Source organism: Pelophylax lessonae (genome assembly GCF_965119305.1).
Source record: "Pelophylax lessonae genome assembly, chromosome: 1".
Lineage (NCBI taxonomy): Eukaryota > Metazoa > Chordata > Amphibia > Anura > Ranidae > Pelophylax > Pelophylax lessonae.
Genome location: NC_138768.1, coordinates 482,518,061 through 482,538,936, shown reverse-complemented (window position 1 = coordinate 482,538,936; position 20,876 = coordinate 482,518,061). Strand labels below are relative to the sequence as shown.

The 20,876-nt window shown below is 45.7% G+C and overlaps 1 protein-coding gene across 1 annotated transcript in view; it reads left to right on the top strand.

Annotated features, from left to right (window-relative positions):
• GIPC3 (GIPC PDZ domain containing family member 3) overlaps positions 1-20,876 on the top strand; it is a gene marked incomplete at its 3' end in the record, with an annotated part of 896,805 nt that overhangs the window by 220,428 nt on the left and 655,501 nt on the right. The window contains exon 2 of the mRNA XM_082246846.1: positions 14,491-14,671. Within this exon, the coding sequence (XP_082102972.1) occupies positions 14,491-14,671 (181 nt within the window). The remainder of the gene's footprint in view (positions 1-14,490; positions 14,672-20,876) is intronic.

Below are 20,876 nucleotides of genomic sequence, written 5' to 3'. Positions count from 1 at the left end.
GAAGCCCTTCAGTTCGGATATCAACAGCCTACAAAATGTTAGGTGGGCTCGGTTGGGAAAATATACATTCACCAGTGTGACTGGCTTACCACCAATAGTTCCTACAACAAAAATATACCTGCCCTCCGGATCAGCCATTCGTCAGCGAGGGATGGGAGGGGCTTTTAAAGTGGGTCTCCTGTAGAAAGACCACTTGGGGTTTGCTTTTCTTGAGTTCATAAAGAACTTTCCTTCGCTTTTCCGGAACATTTAAGCCATTAATATTATGCGAAATTAGAAATGGGCACTTACCCAGATGTGCGTACACCATTGTATCCGTAGGAGAAGTCCTTTCAACCTGTAGTAAGAGAGGGGATAGGGGATGGGGACGACACACTAGGGAAGGAGAGGGAAAAGTGCAGTAGAAAAGAAGTGTAGGGGAGAAAAAGTGAAGGAGAGAAGACTCTCAGTATGGCGAGGTCAACCAGTTCAGATAAATGAGTTGGTTGAAATCGCAGTTAGGTGGATATACAAAAAGAATAGTGTATTACTTAAATGTATCAATAGGAAAAACAATCCTTTCGAGGCAGTGGAAGGCGTCACAAAAGAGCAGCCAAAAAATTAGTGACTCAATATGTGACCAATAATCATATCCAGCAGCCTCGGGTCTCCAATTGTGGAAAAAAACTCCTGCAAAGCAAAAACTTCAACATATAACCTGTAACCGTCAACAATTAACAATTTACATTTGACATGTAAGCGGGCTCCTATTTCGGCAGGGAAAAAGAAAATATCCCCCGTGCCAATTGGGCACAAGTACCACCCCCCTTCCGTTTGAGACATAAACGATTTCTCGTAATCCCCACCCTGCCATCAAAAATGAATCGTCATGGGGTAGAGAGGCTGGGTTAGAATCTGACAACCACCTAATTGCCGATATAGCACAATGGTCCAAAGACTGATGGCATATTCAAGTAACTGCAACGTTAAATAGGATAACACCATCCGGGCATGGAGGTATCCAGTCACGTCCAGGACATAACCCCCCTCATCTTTGCCAGTTCCCAGTTGTCCCATAATCTATAGGCTTAGAAAAGTGCTAATCAGAATCCTACACAGATTAAAGGTGGAAAACCATCATCTCTTTAGAATAAAAATGGTAAGGATGAACATGACTGAAAAAGGTCAGCGGGTTATTGCAGACAGGGGGAATAAAATAGACTTGAGCAGTAACTTCACAACTTAACTTTAAGATTAACCTGAAAGTTCACTTCTTCTGGTAATGTGTGGTCTTTGTCGCCACCAAGTGGTCAAAAATAGTTACTGTACTGAAAAAGTTTTACATAGACACTGAGGATATAGGATGAGTCCAGGGTGAATGAATGTGGCATCTAGGGAAGATGGGAAAGTGTGCGAGCAAGACACTGTTTCTACGTTCATTGAGGACAAAAAGCATTCAGGAGCGATCCCTGTTTTTTGAGGTTTTAGGCGTTTTGGGCGAAGAACCAAACAGGGAGTTAAGCTCTCTTTTCCTTTGTTGCTTCCCTTTCTTGTGATGGGGTGAGCGGGAAGTGGAAGCCTCCAGGCCGTCCTGATCGGCATCACGAGGCAGGGGAATCAGGAACTCTGCATACCAATCCGGAAGCTCAACCTCTTCGATGTGCAAATTAGCGCAAAAATCAGGGAGTTCCGCCGGTGTGTGCAGTAGGTGTTGTTTGCCCCCAAACCCTGCTTGTAGAGCAAAGGGGAATTTCTATCTGTATGTAATATTTTTTTGTTCTAAGAACTTCCAGTAAAGGCTTGAGGGCCCTTCTATTATTCAGGGTGATGGGGGACAGGTCTTGGAAGAGCTGAATAGGGCGATCATTAAAAATAATCCGATCATTCTGCCTGGCTTTTGAAAGAATTTCCTCTTTCAGGGGATGACTGGAGAGGCAGCATATGATATCTCTAGGTGGGGCATCATCTGGGGCCTTCGGTCGCAAAACGCTATGTGCTCTTTCAAAGTCTATGGGTGATTCCTCCGGGCGTTCCAACAAGCTATTAAACACAGACTGGAGTGTAGGTTTGATCCCCTCTCTCTCAACTGATTCCAGGACCCCCCTCACACGAATGTTATTTCGGCGACCCCTGTTATCAAGGTCCTCGATCTGCCTATTCATAGTAATAAGATGTGAGGAGTGAGACATGGTGACGTCCTCCAACTTCCTAAGGGCTCTGTCTCTGTGTCTCCCCGCCTTTTCCACAGCCGACATTTGATTGGATAATCTGGTAATGTCAGCTTTCAGATCAACAATAGCTGATGCAAAAGAGTTTTTGATGTCGGCAGCTATTGCTATCTTTGTACGTCAAGGGGGGGTCTGAGGGGTCCGGATCACCTACCATGTCTTTAGTGTCCGCCAGAGAGTCTGTATCGTAGTCTCTGTCTTCTTCCCGAAGCGCCGCCCGTGCCATCTTGGAACCCTGTGAGCCTTTCATGTTAGATGTCTGGGAACCAAAGAAGTCCGGTATATTCTGGGTGGAGCTGCTCGGACCGGACCTCGGGGTTTTAGTGCCGCTTCCCTGCTTGTTCACTCTGCCCATAATCAAGCGCAATGGAGCCCGCTAGTTCTGAGGAGACCCGATCTGCTGAGGAGCTCCTTCTTCAAGCGGCCATCTCGCCTGCGCGCCAAGCCACGCCCCCTAATAAATTGTTTAACTCGGCAGGAAAAGGAGGAGATAACTTCTTATAGTTTTTTTTTTTTTTTTGGTTATCACTTGAAAAACTTAATAAAAGTATATAATTGAAAAAAAAAATAACCAAATAACATTTTCTTACAACAGAAACCATAAATAATCCAGTACCACATAAAAAGGTTGTTGGTCTTGGGAGGCACCAAAAAATTCCAATTAAAACTGTGTATCAGCGTCAGTACTTCAACGGTCCCCAGCCGCGCAACACCGGCTCGGGGACAAACACACTTCACCACTGATACCTCCTTGTTACCACTTCACCGTTAATCCACTATTAACTGGAATACACTAGAGGGCTCCATACCTTAGATGGGTCACCCTATGCACTTTACCAAAAACTGTTTAACGCCTCCAAAGACCCCAACCGCCACAGCGCACAGGTGTAAAGCCTTACACCTGTGAGCCCCTCCACAATCGCAGAGCTCGTTGGATACCATCCTGGATGCCAAGAAACCACAAGTCGGTCCCCACCGCATTCAGGTGCACCCCATCGCTTCACAGGTACCGCCAGGTATCTGCCTCCAGTTCTGTCCGGGGGGATAATGTCCGGGGTATATTGTCCGAGGGGATATTGTCCGGGGGGATATTGTCCTAGAATCAGATTTTTGTATATTCAGCAGCCCACACCGTTTTTTTTTTTTATCAGCTTGCTTTCAAAGTCTCTTCCCTGATCAGAATGTAATCTTTGTGGCAAACCGTAATGGACAAAAAACTTCTCAACTAGCATCTTGGCCACCGTACTAGCCTTCTAAACCCTAGTTGGAAAAGCCTGAGCATATCGGGTGAAATGGTCGGTCACTACCAAAATATTTCCAAGCCCACCCAAATCAGGTTCGAGACACTGGAAGTCGATACACACCAACTCCATGGGACCATGACTCCGTAGATGACCCATGGCAGCCGCTTGGTGTGGTAAGGTCTTTATACATGAGTGGCCATAAGCTTCCACTTCCTTTCTCATGAAAGGCCAGTAAAATCTGTATCTGACCAGCTGAAAGGTCCTGTCAGGCTCTAAATGTCCATGCGAATCATGTAAAGCTGCCAGGACAGTCAGCCTGTACTTTTCTGGCAGGGATAGCTGACATACTCCATCTGACTCTTCTGCAGCGTTTATCCTATAAATTACTCCATCTCTTAGCTTCATCCGCTCCCAGTCTCGATGGACGACCTTGGCCCCCACTATAGGACTCTCCACCAATAGTTTGGGATTATTGGCCTTCATGGCCTTTTGTACTACTGCTCCCAAAGGATCTTCTCTCTGAGCTTTCCTCACATCCTCTTTAGATAACTGGGGATGTTCTTCACTTCTTACTTGAGTCAAGTCACAATAACACTTGGGCACCCCCGAAGGGGAGACTCCAGCTACTTCAGCTCCCATGGCTCCCCTTAGGTGGTACTCGACTCCTTGGCAGGTGGCTTGTACTCCCTCGGAGGTGAAATGCACCCACTCATGTTCTTTGTTTTCAGCGGGATGTGGCCCTCTAGACAAGGCATCGGCTTCTAAGTTTCCTTTGCCAGGCCGATACTTCAAGCTAAACTGAAACTCAGAGAGGGCAGCTAACCACCTATGACCGGTGGCATCCAGCGTAGCAGTCGTCAATAAGTACGTCAAGGGGTTATTATCAGTTTTTACCACGAAGTAAGCCCCATAAAGGTAGTCCCTCAGCTTATCTACTACAGCCCACTTGCCAGGACCAGGGCCAGGAACTCCAACTTATGAATAGGATAGTTCTTCTCCGAGGGGGACAAACTGCGGCTAAAATAAGCGATGGGGCACAGTCTTCCTTCAGCTTCCTGATATAACACTCCTCCTAGACCATCTCCACTGGGATCCACAGGCAGCTGATAAGGTTTTGCTGGATCTGCATAAGCCAAGACTGGGTCTTTGGTAAGGCTCTCCTTTAATTTCCAGAAGGCCTGTTCGCACTTCACATCCTACAGGGCCTGGATAGACTCTTTAGATCAAAGGTCTTCAAACTATGGCCCTCCAGTTGTTCAGGAACTACAATTCCCATCATGCCTAGTCATGTCTGTGAATGTTAGAGTTTTACAATGCCTCATGGAACGTGTAGTTCCGCAACAGCTGGAGGGCCGTAGTTTGAGGATCCCTGCTTTAGATCCTCTGGGCCGCTAAAGGGATGAGCATCTGCTGAACCAAATTCGTGTTTGTGTACAGATAAAGCAAGGGACCAGCGCTATGGATTGAATTCTCAGAGACTATATGAGGTAAAAATAGGTTGCAGCCTCCAACCAACCCCTTAAAAATTAGGGGTCAAATATCAAGTGAGGGGAAGGTAGTTGGAATTGGCGCTACCTTTTATATAAATCGTGCCGACATTGTATCCAGACCGTGAGGTAGACAGTGCAATTAGAAGTGCCGGTGCAAATATGTGCAGATAAATAAAATCGTGCAGATATAAATTGTATGATGTATGGCCGGATACAAAAATGACCAAAGTGCTGGTGAATTTATTTATTGTGACAAGATATAGTGTATAAAACAATAAATATTAAAGAAGCATAAAATCATAGGCGAATGAACGGTGAATAAAATAATAAATATAAATATCGTTAAATTGTATCTAAACAGTGATGGTGGTGAGCTGTGAGTGCTTAAGGTCCCAACTTCCACTAGAGGTCGCACTTACCCCTCAGCAAAGGTAACAATCCTGGCTGCAAAGGGTAGAGCAAAAAGTCCCCAGATCTAGCATCAATAATCCTTACGGACAAGAGGATCCCATCTGCACAGTGCGATCCCCCTGCATTGTACGCACGGAGCAGTAAAGAAGTCAGATCACCAGCCGGGCTTTGCGTTCCCAGGACTGGCTTTACAGAAATAGAAATCCTTTTGGCAGATGGGATCCTCTTGTCCGTAAGGATTATTGATGCTAGATCTGGGGACTTTTTGCTCTACCCTTTGCAACCAGGATTGTTACCTTTGCTGAGCCGTTCATTCGCCTATGATTTTATGCTTCTTTAATATTTATTGTTTTATACACTATATCTTGTCACAATAAATAAATTCACCAGCACTTTGGTAATTTTTGTATCCGGCCATACATCATACAATTTATATCTGCACGATTTTATTTATCTGCACATATTTGCACCGGCACTTCTAATTGCACTATCTACCTCACGGTCTGGATACAATGTCGACACGATTTATATAAAAGGTAGCGCCAATTCCAACTACCTTCCCCTCACCTGAAATCCGTGTTTGTGCCAATTATCAGAGAATTCTGCTTAGCACCTGGGGGCTGAGGGCACACTACAGCCAAAGCATCGAACACTTCCATCTTCACCCCTTTTATTGGCTGAAATTATATCTTCACGGGAATATATCCGTCATAGGGGAACTTTTGGGTCCCTAAATCCCAGTTCTGCAGTTCTTCTAACTTGCACAGAGGGATGTGTCTACTTCCGGTAGAAGTCATTGTATAGCAAGGTCACCTGAGGACCCGTGTCCAACAAGGCCTTAGTATAAATGCCCTCCACTTGCAATGGTACCACTGGGGACAGCCCCACTAGTTTCTTGGGTACCACTTCTCTCTCAGGCTGGAACAGTTTTCGACAGAACTTGTTACTGGAGCTTTTCGTCTTCTGGGGTTTGGTTCTTTTTAGGAAGCTCAATGGTTTGCACCTTCACAGATTTGGTCTTTGGGGTTCCAGGCCTTCTCTGCTGGAGAGGAGTGGAGATACCGACCCCCTCTGTCTCTCTACCCAACTCAGGGGATCCCCACAAAAGTATAGAGGTATTGGGGACAGATGGGAAGGCACATCCCATCTCGTTGTGATAATTGCTGGAGCTCAGGCTTTTAGTGGGACTCTCAATTGGCTCCTTCACTGAGGTCCACTGATGTTTTCCGCCTTCTTGTTAAGAAAAAACTTCTGTATGGCCTTCAACAGGACTAAATCCCCGCTTCCAGGCCCTGAAATGCCCCTTCTCTCCACAAGCAAAACACTCTCTATCCCAAGGGGAGAAAAGATTGGATCCTTTAAACGACCTCCGTCCCTCAGGAACTTTCCCTTGAGCTTCCATGACCTGCATCAAGGTCTGGCACATTTGCGTCTGAGCTTGAGGTACTTGAAGCATCAAGTCAGTGGACGGCGAACCCTCCTCAACCTTCCTCCTCTCTGGAACTTTCTCAGAACGGTCTGACTCTACTTCAGCTTCGCTCTCATCTTCTGAGAGGCTACTTTCTACTCGTAGCAGCCGGGCTGAGGCTCTCTCTTTTTTAGATTTATTATTTAGTGGCTCTTTCCCTCTGTGGTTTTTCTCTTCAACCTCCCGAAGTTCCTGCACAAGTTCTGGGTAAGTAGGAGTATCCTTGACCCCTTTTTGTAGTAATTTTAAGACAATCGGGTGGTTGGGCCGAGCGCCCTGCAAAACTCGATCCAGGTGTACTCGGTCAGCATCTTTAGGGTGGACACCCTTCCGCAGGAGGATTTGGTGTAACTTCTTATCTACCCTTGAGATGTGCTTTTCTCCCTTCTGCTGGTGTGTATGGTTGAACTTATAGAGTAGATCAGTGGTCTTCTCCACCCGCCCAAACACATCCAAAAGGGCTTTCAGATAATCATTTGCTGTACAGTTATTATTACCCATCCGTAGGTTTCGGATCGCTTCTGCTGCAGGGCCCCTCAAACTTTCACTTAACCTCTGCCTCTCCACGGACTCTGTAACACTCCAATCATCCACAGCCTGGGTAGCCTGGGTCATTCAGTTCTCAAAGTTCTCTTTGCCAGTGGGGGTGGGTGACTGCCCGGAGAAGCAACTTGGGATAGTTTTGTGCAGCTCCACTTACCCCATTCAAAACCAGGCTGTCCACTAACCGACTCATGTCGGCATAGAAAGAAGCAGGGGGTATGGCATCTTTGTCTCCATCTTTGCTCACGGAACTGGGCCCTGGGCGAGGGCTCCCAGGAGGGGAGGGGGATTTCCCTTCACTGTCCTCATTTCTCTTTAATGAGGAGAAAACTCTGGTCAGGACAGTCTCCTCAAACATCACCCGGTCAGTTTGGAATATGTCTGGAACTTCTCCCTTCCACTCTACCAGCACTTGCACAATATCCAGGGCATAGTCAGCCCGTGCATATAAGATGTAGCCTGATTGCCCCGGTGTTAGGGCCCGCACCCAATGTCTGATCTCAGTCTCTGTGTGTTCATATCCTGCAACTTCCAGCACCACACTTTGATCCAAACTGGCTCCTTGATACAGTGCTCAGGACCGGGCAAGGGCAGGGTTCATTGCTTCTCTGGCTACTGGCCGTCTGGGAGGGGCATTCAGGGCAGAAGTGGCACTGGACATCCTGGACAAGCCCCCAAATGTAGCCCTGCTCCCAGGGGAGTGACTTATTGCATGGGTATCCTCTTTACTTTTTTCACCCTGAACTTGCTCCAACCCAACTGACACTATTTGTTCGGTCATTCTGAATGATTGAGACCACAAGTATTGTAGTGAAGAATCAGTTTACTGCTTTTGAGTTTTTGAAATAAAACAAGAGTATACAAACAGAATCAAAGATAATGCAAATGTTGCCAAGGAGGTAGATCCTAAATTCCCAACCAAAGGTTTAGGTTTAGTTCAGCACTCAGGATCTGGAACACAGGCCACACATACATATGCAAAAAATTCATATGTATGCCAGAGGATTGCGTTCAGCAACAATAAAGACACATTGAATCTTATAATATACTTGGAGAGTGAGCACAGATAAGAATGGCTACACTTAATGACTAATGTAGAATAAACAATATAACAACACTATATTAAATAATAATATAATCAGCGCAAACCATACAATATTTAGAATAAATAAATTATAAATTAAATGTGCACACAAGGCTGCCAACAATCAGTGCCAAACACAAAACACCAGTGATTCAATGAATAAAAATATTGCTGCGCCAAGTGAATTAATCAAATTAATGATGCAATTTGCATAAAAAACTCAAAATCAGGAAGCAACCTAATGCTTATATACACAAATAAAATAACAATCCTAATGTGAAAAACAGTGATAAATCAAGTCCCAATAGTGAAGGATTAAAGGTTATCAGTAAATCAAATAAAGAAAACAATCTTCATCTGTGATTAAACTGTGAACAAGTGCTCCATGCTTCACTCCAGTGCTCCCAGTGAGTAGTGCAAGATTAGCAGCTCACCTTAGGGATAGACTCATAAGAGTCAAACACGCTTTGGGATGTGTATGGATACCAGCCTGGTGTCCCCTTTTTTCCTCTGCTCCGGCTGACACTCCACGTGGGCCAGGAACTCGATATGTAATAGAATGGAAGAAGGGATCTAGTGCTCTCTGCTTTTCAAATGCTTTATTATATCCAATAGAAGAATGCACTTACATTATCATGCACTTGAGCAGTGCAGGCTTACAGCGCCAGACAGTCAAATAATCCAAGGTCTGTGTACCTCCAAGGATCGACATACTACGAGCAGGCTCCTCCCCCATACGCGTTGCGTCAGAGACTTCGTCAGCGGGGATGTCACTATGAGTGAAAGACAGATAAGTAATGGTTTGGATTGCTTCAATATTTGTCAGCAAAATCTTCATATAGAAATATGAAGATTTAATACCACCTTACACAGTGTATTCCATGCTTGGCTGTGAGAGAGACACAAAGACTGTCATTTGCAGACTTCCCTATTGTCTGTGTTTTGAGATGGAATGTGTATTGTGCTAAGTATTCCTGTTCCATTGTTACATGTTAATGACCTCTGCTTGGATCGCTAAATCACTAGCTCTGGTAAGAGCAGTTCCTGCTCTACTCTACAGCATCCCTCCCACTAGGGGGAAGAGAACATCTCTGGCGGCGAAACCCCTTTTTCCATCGGGGCAGCCGCTACAACTGGTGGCAAGCGGTGGGATGGTCCTTTTCCCCTAGAGGAGATGCTACAACTGGTTCTGAGAATGGAATGAGCAGATGGAGAATGGCTACGGAAGCTTGAAGCGGTCAACCTTAAAAGAATTGGAGAACCGTGGCCGACTAGCAAATAACCACACCAAAAAGGAACTACTGGCTGAGCTGATGGAAATAGACCGAAACAATGGTGTAACTGAAGCAGTAGCCCCGAACCTGGAGGATGAGTTGATGCCGACTGTGCGTATGCGGTTGGCGTTGTATGGACTCAATCCTCCGGCAGAAATCATTTCCCAGGTGATGAATGCCGCTATCGCTGAGAACCGGGAGAAACGACAATACCAGTTGCGCATGGCGGAGATCCAGAGACCAGTGAGCCCAACTGTGGAGAACACCCCAGCCACAACAGAGCGGAAAAAAGGTACCCTTCGCAGCCATTAAGAGTTTCCAGGAATCGGAGGGGGAAATAGATGGCTACTTAGCTGACTTTGAGAGGCAATGCACCTTACACAAAGTACCCACGGACGAATGGGTTACCATTTTGGCCGGTAAGTTAACAGGTAGAGCTGCTGAAGCCTTTAGAGCTATACCTGATGATTTGATTCACTTCTACTCGGCAGTCAAGGGGGCCTTGCTTGCCCGGTACGCAGTCACTCCCAGGCGTATAGGAGACGGTTGCGGGAGTCCAAAAAGCACAGCGGGGATTCCTACACCGAGTGGGCCTGTCGTCTCCACAGAACAGCCTCCCACTGGATTACTGGTTGTCAAGCCATATCGGGAGAGGATGTATTACAATTGTTTCTCTTGGAGTATTTCTTTAATTCACTCAACGCTGATCTTCGGGAATGGATCCATGACTGGAGACCCCTTACCTTGCCTGAAGCTGCTCGTCTGGCTGATGAGTATACGGACTCCAGAAAAACTGAGCAACCCTCTGTAAGACCCGCTCCAGGACCAGTGGCACCAACCCGAAGCCCAGGTACCTGCAATCCTCCACCACCACGCTTCCAACAGCAAAGCCAGGTACAGTGCCATCGGTGCAAACAGTTCGGACACTACCAGAGAAACTGTGACCAGAGAAGGAACCACGATTCATGGATTCAAGCAGGACCACCTTCCCCAGCACGGGCAGCCATCCACTACTACCATGGCCACAGGCAGCAACAACCTAGCCTCAGACCAATGCTCAAGCCCCGGATTACCAATCTTGGACCACCACTACTACAGAGGGGGGGGGGGACTCCTCCAGGCACCCAGATACCAATCCCACAGTGGGGTACAGTTCTACAGGTGCAAGCAGGTTTGGCCCTATCAACGAGACTGTACCCAGAGCAGGGACCAAGCTGCATGGATCCGACCAGGGTCACCTCCTCCAGTAAAGACAACGGTCCCCTACTAACACGCAGAGGCTCCCCCAGTCACACCAATATTCAAACCCACCGAGGAGCAATTGGGTACCCTTCGCGAAGCTGACCCAGTGAAAGCCACTACAGAGAATTGACAGCACCATTGCCAATCTGTCCAGTTAAACGGAAAGCCGCGCAAGGTCTCTGAGACACGGTAGCCACTCTCACTTTGGTCAAGCGACATTTGGTCCCAGATGCCGCCTGAACTGAAGGTTCAGTAGTGGTATGGGTAGTAGTGATGGGAAGTTCGACTCTTTGAAGTGAATCGGTTCATTTCGAGTCACTCACTGAAATGAACCGATTCATTGAATCGAATCTTCGGCTCACTTGCTGAGTCTACTGACAAGCAGGTGAACTGAACCTCCGACTCAACTCTATTCAAATGAGCTGAATGAGAAGAGTGACTCATATGTTTGGCAGCTCTCTGGGGATGTTTTCTTTGATTTAACTCCTTCTGGGCTCCTCAGAGCTCTCTCAAGCCTACGGTATGTGTCAGAGACAATACACTTTGTCAGATTTGCCAGCATTATCACGTTCAGGACTTCAGGTGACAGCTGTATACATTTAAAGCAGGTTTCTGTGCATGTGAACTGTATTCTGATGGGCAAACTTCACAGTTAACATTGCCAGCTATCAGATTTGTCCAGTTTTTACAGATTATGCACAGGAATAACGATCAGATTTTATTACTGTGTGCGGGTACTTCAGCCACAGTAATAAGATTAGACTTTTATTGCTATGCATGCGCTGTAAAAACCAGACAAATCTGATAGCTGGCAATGTTAACTGTGAAGTTTGCCCATCAGAATGCAGTTCACATGCACAGAAACCTGCTTTAAATGTATACAGCTGTATGTGCTGGTGATGAACGGTTCTTAGTGTACTGTGCAAACAGAGACCGACTCATAGGTTTCGATTCTTTTGACTCAGTAACTGCTGTACTGAACTACTCAGTGAAATGATTCGACTCTTCCCTCTGAACGGTTCATTACAAGCTTGTTTCTGGCCAGTTCTTCGGTGTGCTGGCCTGGGAGACGCTGATTGGTTAGAGGGAGGAGCTGAGCTCCTCACTCTAGGATCATATTACCATCAGCCCAGAGCAGCTCTCCTTCACTGAATACTGAACTGTTTCCTACCGAGTCGTTCAGTAAGAAGAACCGAGTCATCCAGTTCACTGAAAAGAATTGATTCAAAAGAACGATTCGTTCATGAACTGGAAATCACTAATGGGTAGCAGGGGGTAGGGTACACCGGCTACCCACTGCGAGGGTCCACTTGAATTGGGGTGCTGGGTCAGGTCTGATTGACGTGGGGTTGATACGGGAGCTCCCCACCGATGTCTTACTGGGGAACGACCTAGGCCACTTGACCTCAGCATTCCTGCCGGTCCAGATCCCAGGCCCACATCACGGAGACCTACTTGCATTCTGAGGTCCAGACGCTTGAATGTTTGGATGGAGTGCGGTCATATGGGATAGGTTTTAGTTTGGGAGAGGGGGGGGCCATGGCAGATTTACTTGGAAGTCCCTGGATTGACTCTTTGGGACTTGTTACCCGACTAACTCAGGCACAGACCAGTTGGGGGTCTGGTACCTGATTCATCTACCTTTGGGGGGAAGATATGTGACGGTACTCACCGTCACTGAGTGAAAGACAGATAAGTAATGGTTTGGATTGCTTCAATATTTGTCAGCAAAATCTTCATATAGAAATATGAAGATTTAATACCACCTTACACAGTGTGTTCCATACTTGGCTGTGAGAGAGACACAAAGACTGCCATTCGCAGACTTCCCTATTGTCTGTGTTTTGAGATGGAATGTGTATTGTGCTAAGTATTCCTGTTCCATTGTTACATGTTATGACCTCGCATTGTTCTGGCCAGGTGGCTAGATAATTAGTTTAGGGTTATTCTGTTCCTGTATACATGCAATCAGATTCACCAGACCTGATAGTGTATATAATGTGTGTGTGTGGGTTCAATAAACAGTTCTTCTTGCTTACCCTCAACATATATTCTCATCTCATGTTTGTGGGAGAAGGCTATACCAGCTCTACTTCTCTTCTGCTTGGATCTCTAAATCACTAGCTCTGGTAAGAACGGTTCCTGCTCTACTCTACAGCATCCCTCCCACTAGGGGGAAGAGAACATCTCTGGCGGCGAAACCCCTCTTTCCATTGGGGTGGCCGCTACAGTGAGGCCTCACTAGTCTTCACCGGCAAGGAATTCCCAACAATCCAAGGAAAGAAATTGTAATCCAATAAAGGTAATGATGATGAACTGTGATCCCCCAAAGTAGTCAATATTTGTAATCCACAGAGATGTGTGCAAACAGATCCTGATGTGTCTCAACAGATTAACAGCCTAGGACTGAACAGAGGGCTTAAGGCCTAGTTCACCCACCTTGCACTATATGTATAACTGCAGTGTCCAGTGGTATAACTATATGTCAGTATGGCCTCTTTTAAGCAAACAATCTAGCAGTCCTGCCCCGATTCAGCCTAGGTCTGTGAGTAGTGCAGATGTAGATACTGGATGTCTTTCACCCAAACCGGGAAGTCCGCTTCCCCTCTGCAGCCAGGCCCCGCTCTGCTCAGCGTCTCCTTCTGCCTGTCCAACTACCTTCCGCTCGGTCACCACACCACCCGCTTCAGCTCCGGTGTCCGCCACTAGGCCTCGGCCTATCCTCCTGCGATCCGCAGCAGCTCTTCCCCTTCTTTCCAGCACACTGTTCTCCAGGCAAGAGAGCGAGTAAGGATCCCGCCCCCCTATATAAAGACACCCCAGCAAGCTCTGTGCGTCCCAATGCTCCCTAGGAGAAGAGTCTCTCTCATAGCAGTATGTGATCCTGGCTCCTCCCGAAACTACATCTCCCATACTTCCAAAGTCACTGTCTTTGCAGAACTTTAATAACAAATAACAGTTTGAACAATGCCAGCCATGCGACCAGGCTACACAAGGAAAATAAAAAACAGCATTCTTGCTTGCACATAATTGGATGATAGAAATCCGCAGAGCTTCCCCTCATTTCAGATCTTCCCCTCAGATCTACAGCGACTGCACTTCCAAGCTGTAGAACCTCACTATGCAGGTGGCTAAAGTAAAGTAGCAGTGTATTCAGCTCTGCCTCACCTACTCGTTCTGTCAGATTCAGAAGTGCCTGTTGGGATTTGTTTGATTAAATCCATGAGCCACCATGAGCAAAGCTGTCACTGTAAACACAAAAAGCTTCTGTGTTTACAGTGACAGTGGGACAGTAGGAAGCAGATGGTGAGTGCCAGAGCCAGACCTTGTGTCTGCCATATGTGGTGTAAGTAATTGTACAAAAGAGGCACCATAATCTTGTTGTTTTCCTTTAAAGTTGGTCTGATATCTAAAACAAGACTTTACTTACAAAGTAAGATAATGTGGATCAGTTATAAAGTTGTTTTCTTAGATGTCTTGTATTTTTAAGTGATCAGTTGTTTGACTCTTATTACTGTCCTAATTAGAGAATCAAGGAAGGAAGCATTACTGACCGGTTGAAGACTGTTAATGTTGGTGACAATATTGAAGCCATAAATGATCAGACAATTGTGGGATGCCGACATTATGAAGTGGCAAAGATGTTAAGGGAACTTCCAAAAAATGAGATTTTTACTTTGCGCCTAGTTCAGCCAAAAAGAGCCTTTGGTGAGTAACTCATTACATTTATGGCGAATGGAGAACCTAACATTTAAAATTATTTAAATGTTTCATTTTATCATTGCATTGTCTACAAATTACCTTTTGTCTTTACATAACAAAGCAAATTTTGCATTAAGTGGCCATTTGGATGTTTTCATAACCGGGTTCCCTTTTCTTAGACAGAATGTATAGTAGTGCCACTTTTTACACTCATTCTTTTATGAAATTTACACTGCAATTACCAGTTGCTGACCGCCAGTGGCAGCTGGTGCTTTGGGGGCGCAGGGGCACTGCCCCCCTATCCATGCGTCCAGCCCCCTAATCTACATGCGGGGCGCCAGACGCATGGAGTTCAATGGGGTTTTTTTTTCTGAGTCACCTGATTAGAGCCAGAGGCTGTAATAGGCTTCAGTAAAGGGTGGACCCGGGGTGCAGAGCAGTGCGCCCCGAGCCCACCCATTGTGTGACAATAGCGAATGAAAATTCACTATTGTCACACTGATCCTCCTCCTGGCCAATCAGGAAACGGGTCGGAGACCCGCTTCCCGATTGGCCGAAAGGCAAAACCATGCTATTGGCCAAGGAGACGCCGGGGGACTGAGGAGAAGCCGCCGCTGCAGGTAAGTGTACTGGTCTCGGGGGGGGGGGGTGGCACGGAATGCTGGTTACTCTTCATTGAAAGGGGGCACACTGGTCTCTCTGCATTTAAAGAGGGCACACTGATCTCTCTGCATTGAAATGGGCACACTGATATTTCTGCATTGAAAGGGGGCACACTGATTTCTCTGCATTGAAAGGGGGCACACTGCTCTCTCTGCATTGAAAGGGGGCACACTGATCTCTCTGCATTGAAGGGGGGCACACTGATCTCTCTGCATTGAATGGGGGCACGATGATCTCTCTGCATTGAAAGGGGGCATGCTTGTCATTCTGCATTGAAAGGGGGCATGCTGGTCATTCTGCATTGAAAGGGGGCACACTGGTCATTCTGCATTGAAAGGGGGCACGCTGGTCATTCTGCATTGAAAGGGGGCACTCTGGTCACTCTGCATTGAAAGGGGGCAAGCTGGTCATTCTGCATTGAAAGGGGGCACGCTGGACACTCTGCATTGAAAGAGGGCACGCTGGACACTCTGCATTGAAAGGGGGCACGCTGGACACTCTGCATTGAAAGGGGGCATGCTGGTCATTCTGCATTGAAAGGGGGCACTCTGGTTATTCTGCATTGAAAGGGGGCACGCTGGTCATTCTGCATTGAAAGGGGGCACGCTGGTCATTCTGCATTGAAAGGGGGCACGCTGATCATTCTGCATTGAAAGGGGGCACGCTGGTCACTCTGCATTGAAAGGGGGCACGCTAGACACTCTGCATTGAAAGGGGGCATGCTGGTCATTCTGCATTAAAAGGGGGCACGCTGGTCATTCTGCATTGAAAGGGGGCACGCTGGTCTCTCTGCATTGAATGGGGGCACAATGATCTCTCTGCATTGAAAGGGGGTGTAAGATTCTGGTACCTCTGGTACCCTTAATAATCTATTTCCTTCCAAATATGCGTCCCACCTTTCTTAATAGGTGGTACGCATACACCTTTAAGACAGATGATGTCATCGCTGAGCGCCGCAGAGCGGCTATTTCAACCGCCGGCGTTCTCACTCACATTGTTCGTTCAACCTGTCTTGTGTATCCACATGCTTTCAAGCCTGTCTTGCTGTCGGAACCTCCAGCTGGTTGCTTCTACCTGGAGCAGACCGGAACCTCGCTACTGATCCCTGTATCTCGCTACCGGATCTTCCCCTCTCTACTGGACCCCTCTACTACTAACATTTACTAGTGATAAGTACCCCACAGGGGAATCCTCCATAACCTACTTACACTATCTATCATCTACACTGTTGCATAGATTGCTAGCTCTTGAGCCTACTACCATCTACCATCTGCACTGTTACATAGATTGCTTGTTCTTAAGTCTACTACCATCTATCCTTGCACTGGGTTAGTCTATCCTGTAATTGTCATCTGCTGTCCTTACCACCTGTCACCATACTCGATTACTAACCTATCTGCACTCTACCTAATACCATCTAGTACTCTCCTGAACAAACCTATCAAGTACTTACCATCTCTATCACTGTTCACACCTGTCCCTTCAGCACAACACCTTCATACTGTCATATACATTCCACCACTCCAGGAACATCTTATTGAGTGTGTATATTTCTGTATGTTGAAGCTGACAGGCCCACAGTGATGAGTCTGGAGAGTTGGATCTGGTTATTCAACACATCTCTACATGACTACTGAGTGGAGATTTTGCAGCTGCATATCCAGCCTACTACAAAAACGCAGGAGCGTTACAGATTGAACGAACCAGAAAAAAAAAATGGATTCAGCAGAATTACCCACTCAAGTGACACAATTAACACAACAAGTAAATGCGTTAATACTTGCTCTTACTGAAGTAAAAGAACAGAATCAGACTCTGACGCAGCAGGTAACCCGTCTCTCACGGCTTACTACTGTTCAGCCCCCTGAACCTAAAATAAACCCTCCCCTAGTGTTTACAGGTGATCGGAAAACATTTTGTGAATTCAAAAACGCATGTCAATTGCTTTTTTTGTTAAAAACCTCGTACATACTCTACTGAACAGATTAAAGTCTGTACCGTTATTTCATACTTAACGGGTGATCCCCGGGCCTGGGCAGACTCTCTCTTTGAGAAAAATTATCAGATTCTCAACTCCTATTCCTTATTTCTAGCAGAACTCGCTAGTTTATATGAAGACCCCAATAGGCAGAGTACTGCTGATATTCAACTAAGGGCTTTAAAACAAGGAAGGAGACCTGTAGAAGACTTTGTAGCAGAGTTCAAAAGATGGACCCTTGATTCAGGGTGGAATGATACATCTCTGCGAACTCAATTCAGACTCGGGTTATCAGAAGCTGTTAAAGACGAGCTCGCCCGAGCGGATTTACCTGGCACCTTGGATGCCTTGATACAACTTAGTATCAACATCGACAGACGACTACGAGAAAGAAGGGCTGAAAAAATGGGAATGCCATTAACTAGTCCTTCTCAGATTGCGGCCGTTGACCCTACTCCCATGGAGGTAGGAACTATACGCCCACCTTTATCAACTACTGAACGATCCAGAAGGAGATCCAGAAATCTCTGCATGTACTGCGCATCCCCGGATCATTTGATATGCTTCTGTCCCCTTGTCCGCAAAAAAGAGGGTGAGTGTTCACATGTCTTGCTAGGAGGATTAACGACTTCCTTTTCTAACCCCTATCTTTTTGTTCATTTAACATTACAGTGGGACCAGACTAGGATCACCACCAAGGCTATGATCGACACTGGATCTTGTGGAAACTATATTCATACACGTTTTGTTACCTTAAATAAAATACCTATTATTTCAAAGCTTAAACCTGTTTCTGTTAGTTTCATTAATGGTATTCCATTGTCTTCTGGTCCAATCACCAACCAGACACAGGCACTCCTTGCCACTGCCAACGAGTCTCATGTGGAGACCATCACCTTTGATATACTATCCTCACCCCATTTTTCCATTATTTTGGGACTTCCCTGGTTACACACACACCAACCAATCATAGATTGGAAAAGACGGACTTTGGCCTTCCCTTCTCACTATTGTGAGATTACGTGTAACCTCCCATCTTATGGAAAGATACTGTCTGTGGTGTCAGATGAGATTGCACCACTATGCTATCAGGATCTGTCCGAAGTATTCCTTGAGAAAAATGCTCAAGTGTTGCCTCCCCATAGGGATTATGATTGCACTATCGATCTACTCCCTAACAGCAAATTGCCTTTCGGTCATGTTTATCTGCTTTCACAGGATGAACTTTCTCATCTCAAGGAATACTTGGATGAGAATTTGAAAAAAGGGTTCATCAGACCCTCTACTTCTTCCACAGCTGCAGGACTTTTCTTTGTCCGCAATAAGGATTCCAGTCTTAGGCCTATTATCGATTATAGGCAATTAAACAAGATTACGATAAAGGATCGCTATCCTTTGCCGCTCATCCCTGAACTCATTGAACAAGTGCGTGGGGCTACTTACTTCTCTAAATTAGACCTGAAAGGGGCATACAACCTAATCCGAATCCGTGATGGAGATGAGTGGAAAACAGCATTCAGAACCAGATACGGATTATTCGAATATCTTGTGATGCCATTCGGGTTGTGTAATGCTCCCGCAGCCTTCCAAAGGTTCATAAACGACATCTTTAGAGACTTACTTGATGTCTGTGTCGTAGTATACCTGGACGATATACTTATCTATTCGCGATCTATGCCTGAACATATAAAACATGTAAGACTTGTGTTATCCAGATTACTCTCACACAATCTATACGTGAAATTAAAAAAATGCTTATTTCATAAGGAAGAAATATTATTTCTAGGATACATCATATCCAAAACTGGAATTAAGATGGATATGAGCAAGATATCCTGTATTCTGGACTGGCCTATACCAACAACTCGTAAGGCATTACAGCGATTCCTTGGATTCTCCAACTTCTATAGGAAGTTCATCAAGAACTTTTCCGCTATTGTGAGACCTCTCACACAACTGACAAGTATAAAGAAACCATTCAAATGGTCAGAAGAAGCTAATCAAGCTTTCTGCTTGTTAAAATCAAGCTTTAACTCTGCTCCCATACTACGCCATCCAGACCCATCCCTCCAATATATTCTGGAGGTAGATGCCTCAAATATGGCAGTAGGAGCAGTTCTCTCCCAATGACCAACAAATACTTCACCACTCCACCCAGTTGCTTCTTTTCAAAATCACTAAGCAGCCCAGAGGTGAACTACCCAGTAGGTGAAAAGGAGTTACTTGCCATAAAACTGGCACTGGAGAATTGGCGACATCTACTCGAAGGTACCCAGTTACCAATACTCATATATACAGATCATAAAAACCTTCAATACCTCCAGACTAACAAAACTCTCTCCCACCGACAGGTACGATGGTCATTATTCTTCCTAAGATTCAACTTCCTAGTGACCTACATGCCTGCAGACAAAAATAAAAAAGCGGATGCGCTATCACGATTAATCGAAGATAACTGCGCCGAAATCCCTTCCATTCCCATAATACCCTATGAACGTATTATTGGTGTTGTCCGTTCCTTGAAGAAAGAGATTTTGCACAGTATAGGATTGGATTCACCTCCACCACAACTGAGTACTGATGCAGAAGGCTTCCTCTATTACAACAACAAACTTTACATACCCCCTACTATGCGCACCAAGATCTTGGAGTTGTCACATGATGTGCCCATGGCAGGACATATGGGTATGACGAAAACCCTTAATTTGCTTACCAGGCAGTTTTGGTGGCCTGATATGAAGACGTCTGTACAAAAATTTGTTTCTTCATGTGACATCTGTGCAAGGTCCAAGATTGACACTACAAAACCATCTAGTCTACTCTGCAGTCTACCAATACCCCAGGTTCCATGGGAAGTTATGTCCTTAGACTTTATAGTAGAACTACCACCTTCTAAGGGATTTAATACCATTCTAGTGTCAGTGGACCACTTGACAAAGATGGCACATTTCATTGCTATCCGTAGACTACCTTCGTCTAAACAAACAGCGGAACTACTGATGAAACATGTGTTCAAGTTGCATGGAATTCCAAAGACTCTTTTGTCCGACCGTGGTTCACAGTTCATCTCTAAATTTTGGCAAGCACTTTGTCAAATATTACGGATTGAGCGAAAGCTCACTTCTCCCTACCATCCTCAGACCAACGGACAGACTGAAAGAGTCAACCAGTGCATTGAGCAATATCTACGTTGCTATACATCATACCTACAGGATGATTGGGTGGATCTCCTCCCTCTGGCGGAATTTGCTTACAACAATGCAACCCACAGTACTACTAAGCAAAGTCCGTTCTACTTGAATTATGGGTTTCATCCCACTCTTCTTCCACCACGCATCCTGCCATCAAGTAACCCAGTAGCCTCGGATTACCTTACCCAAATAAAAGACTCTCTGGGTTTACTCAATACCACTATATCACACGCTCATAGTCAACAAAAAAGGTACTACGACCTTCGTAGAAGACCTTCTCCTCAGTATGCTATTGGGGACCTTGTTTGGCTATCAACAAGAAACTTAAGATTAAAAATCCCTAGCAAAAAACTTGGACCTCTATTTTTGGGACCCTTCC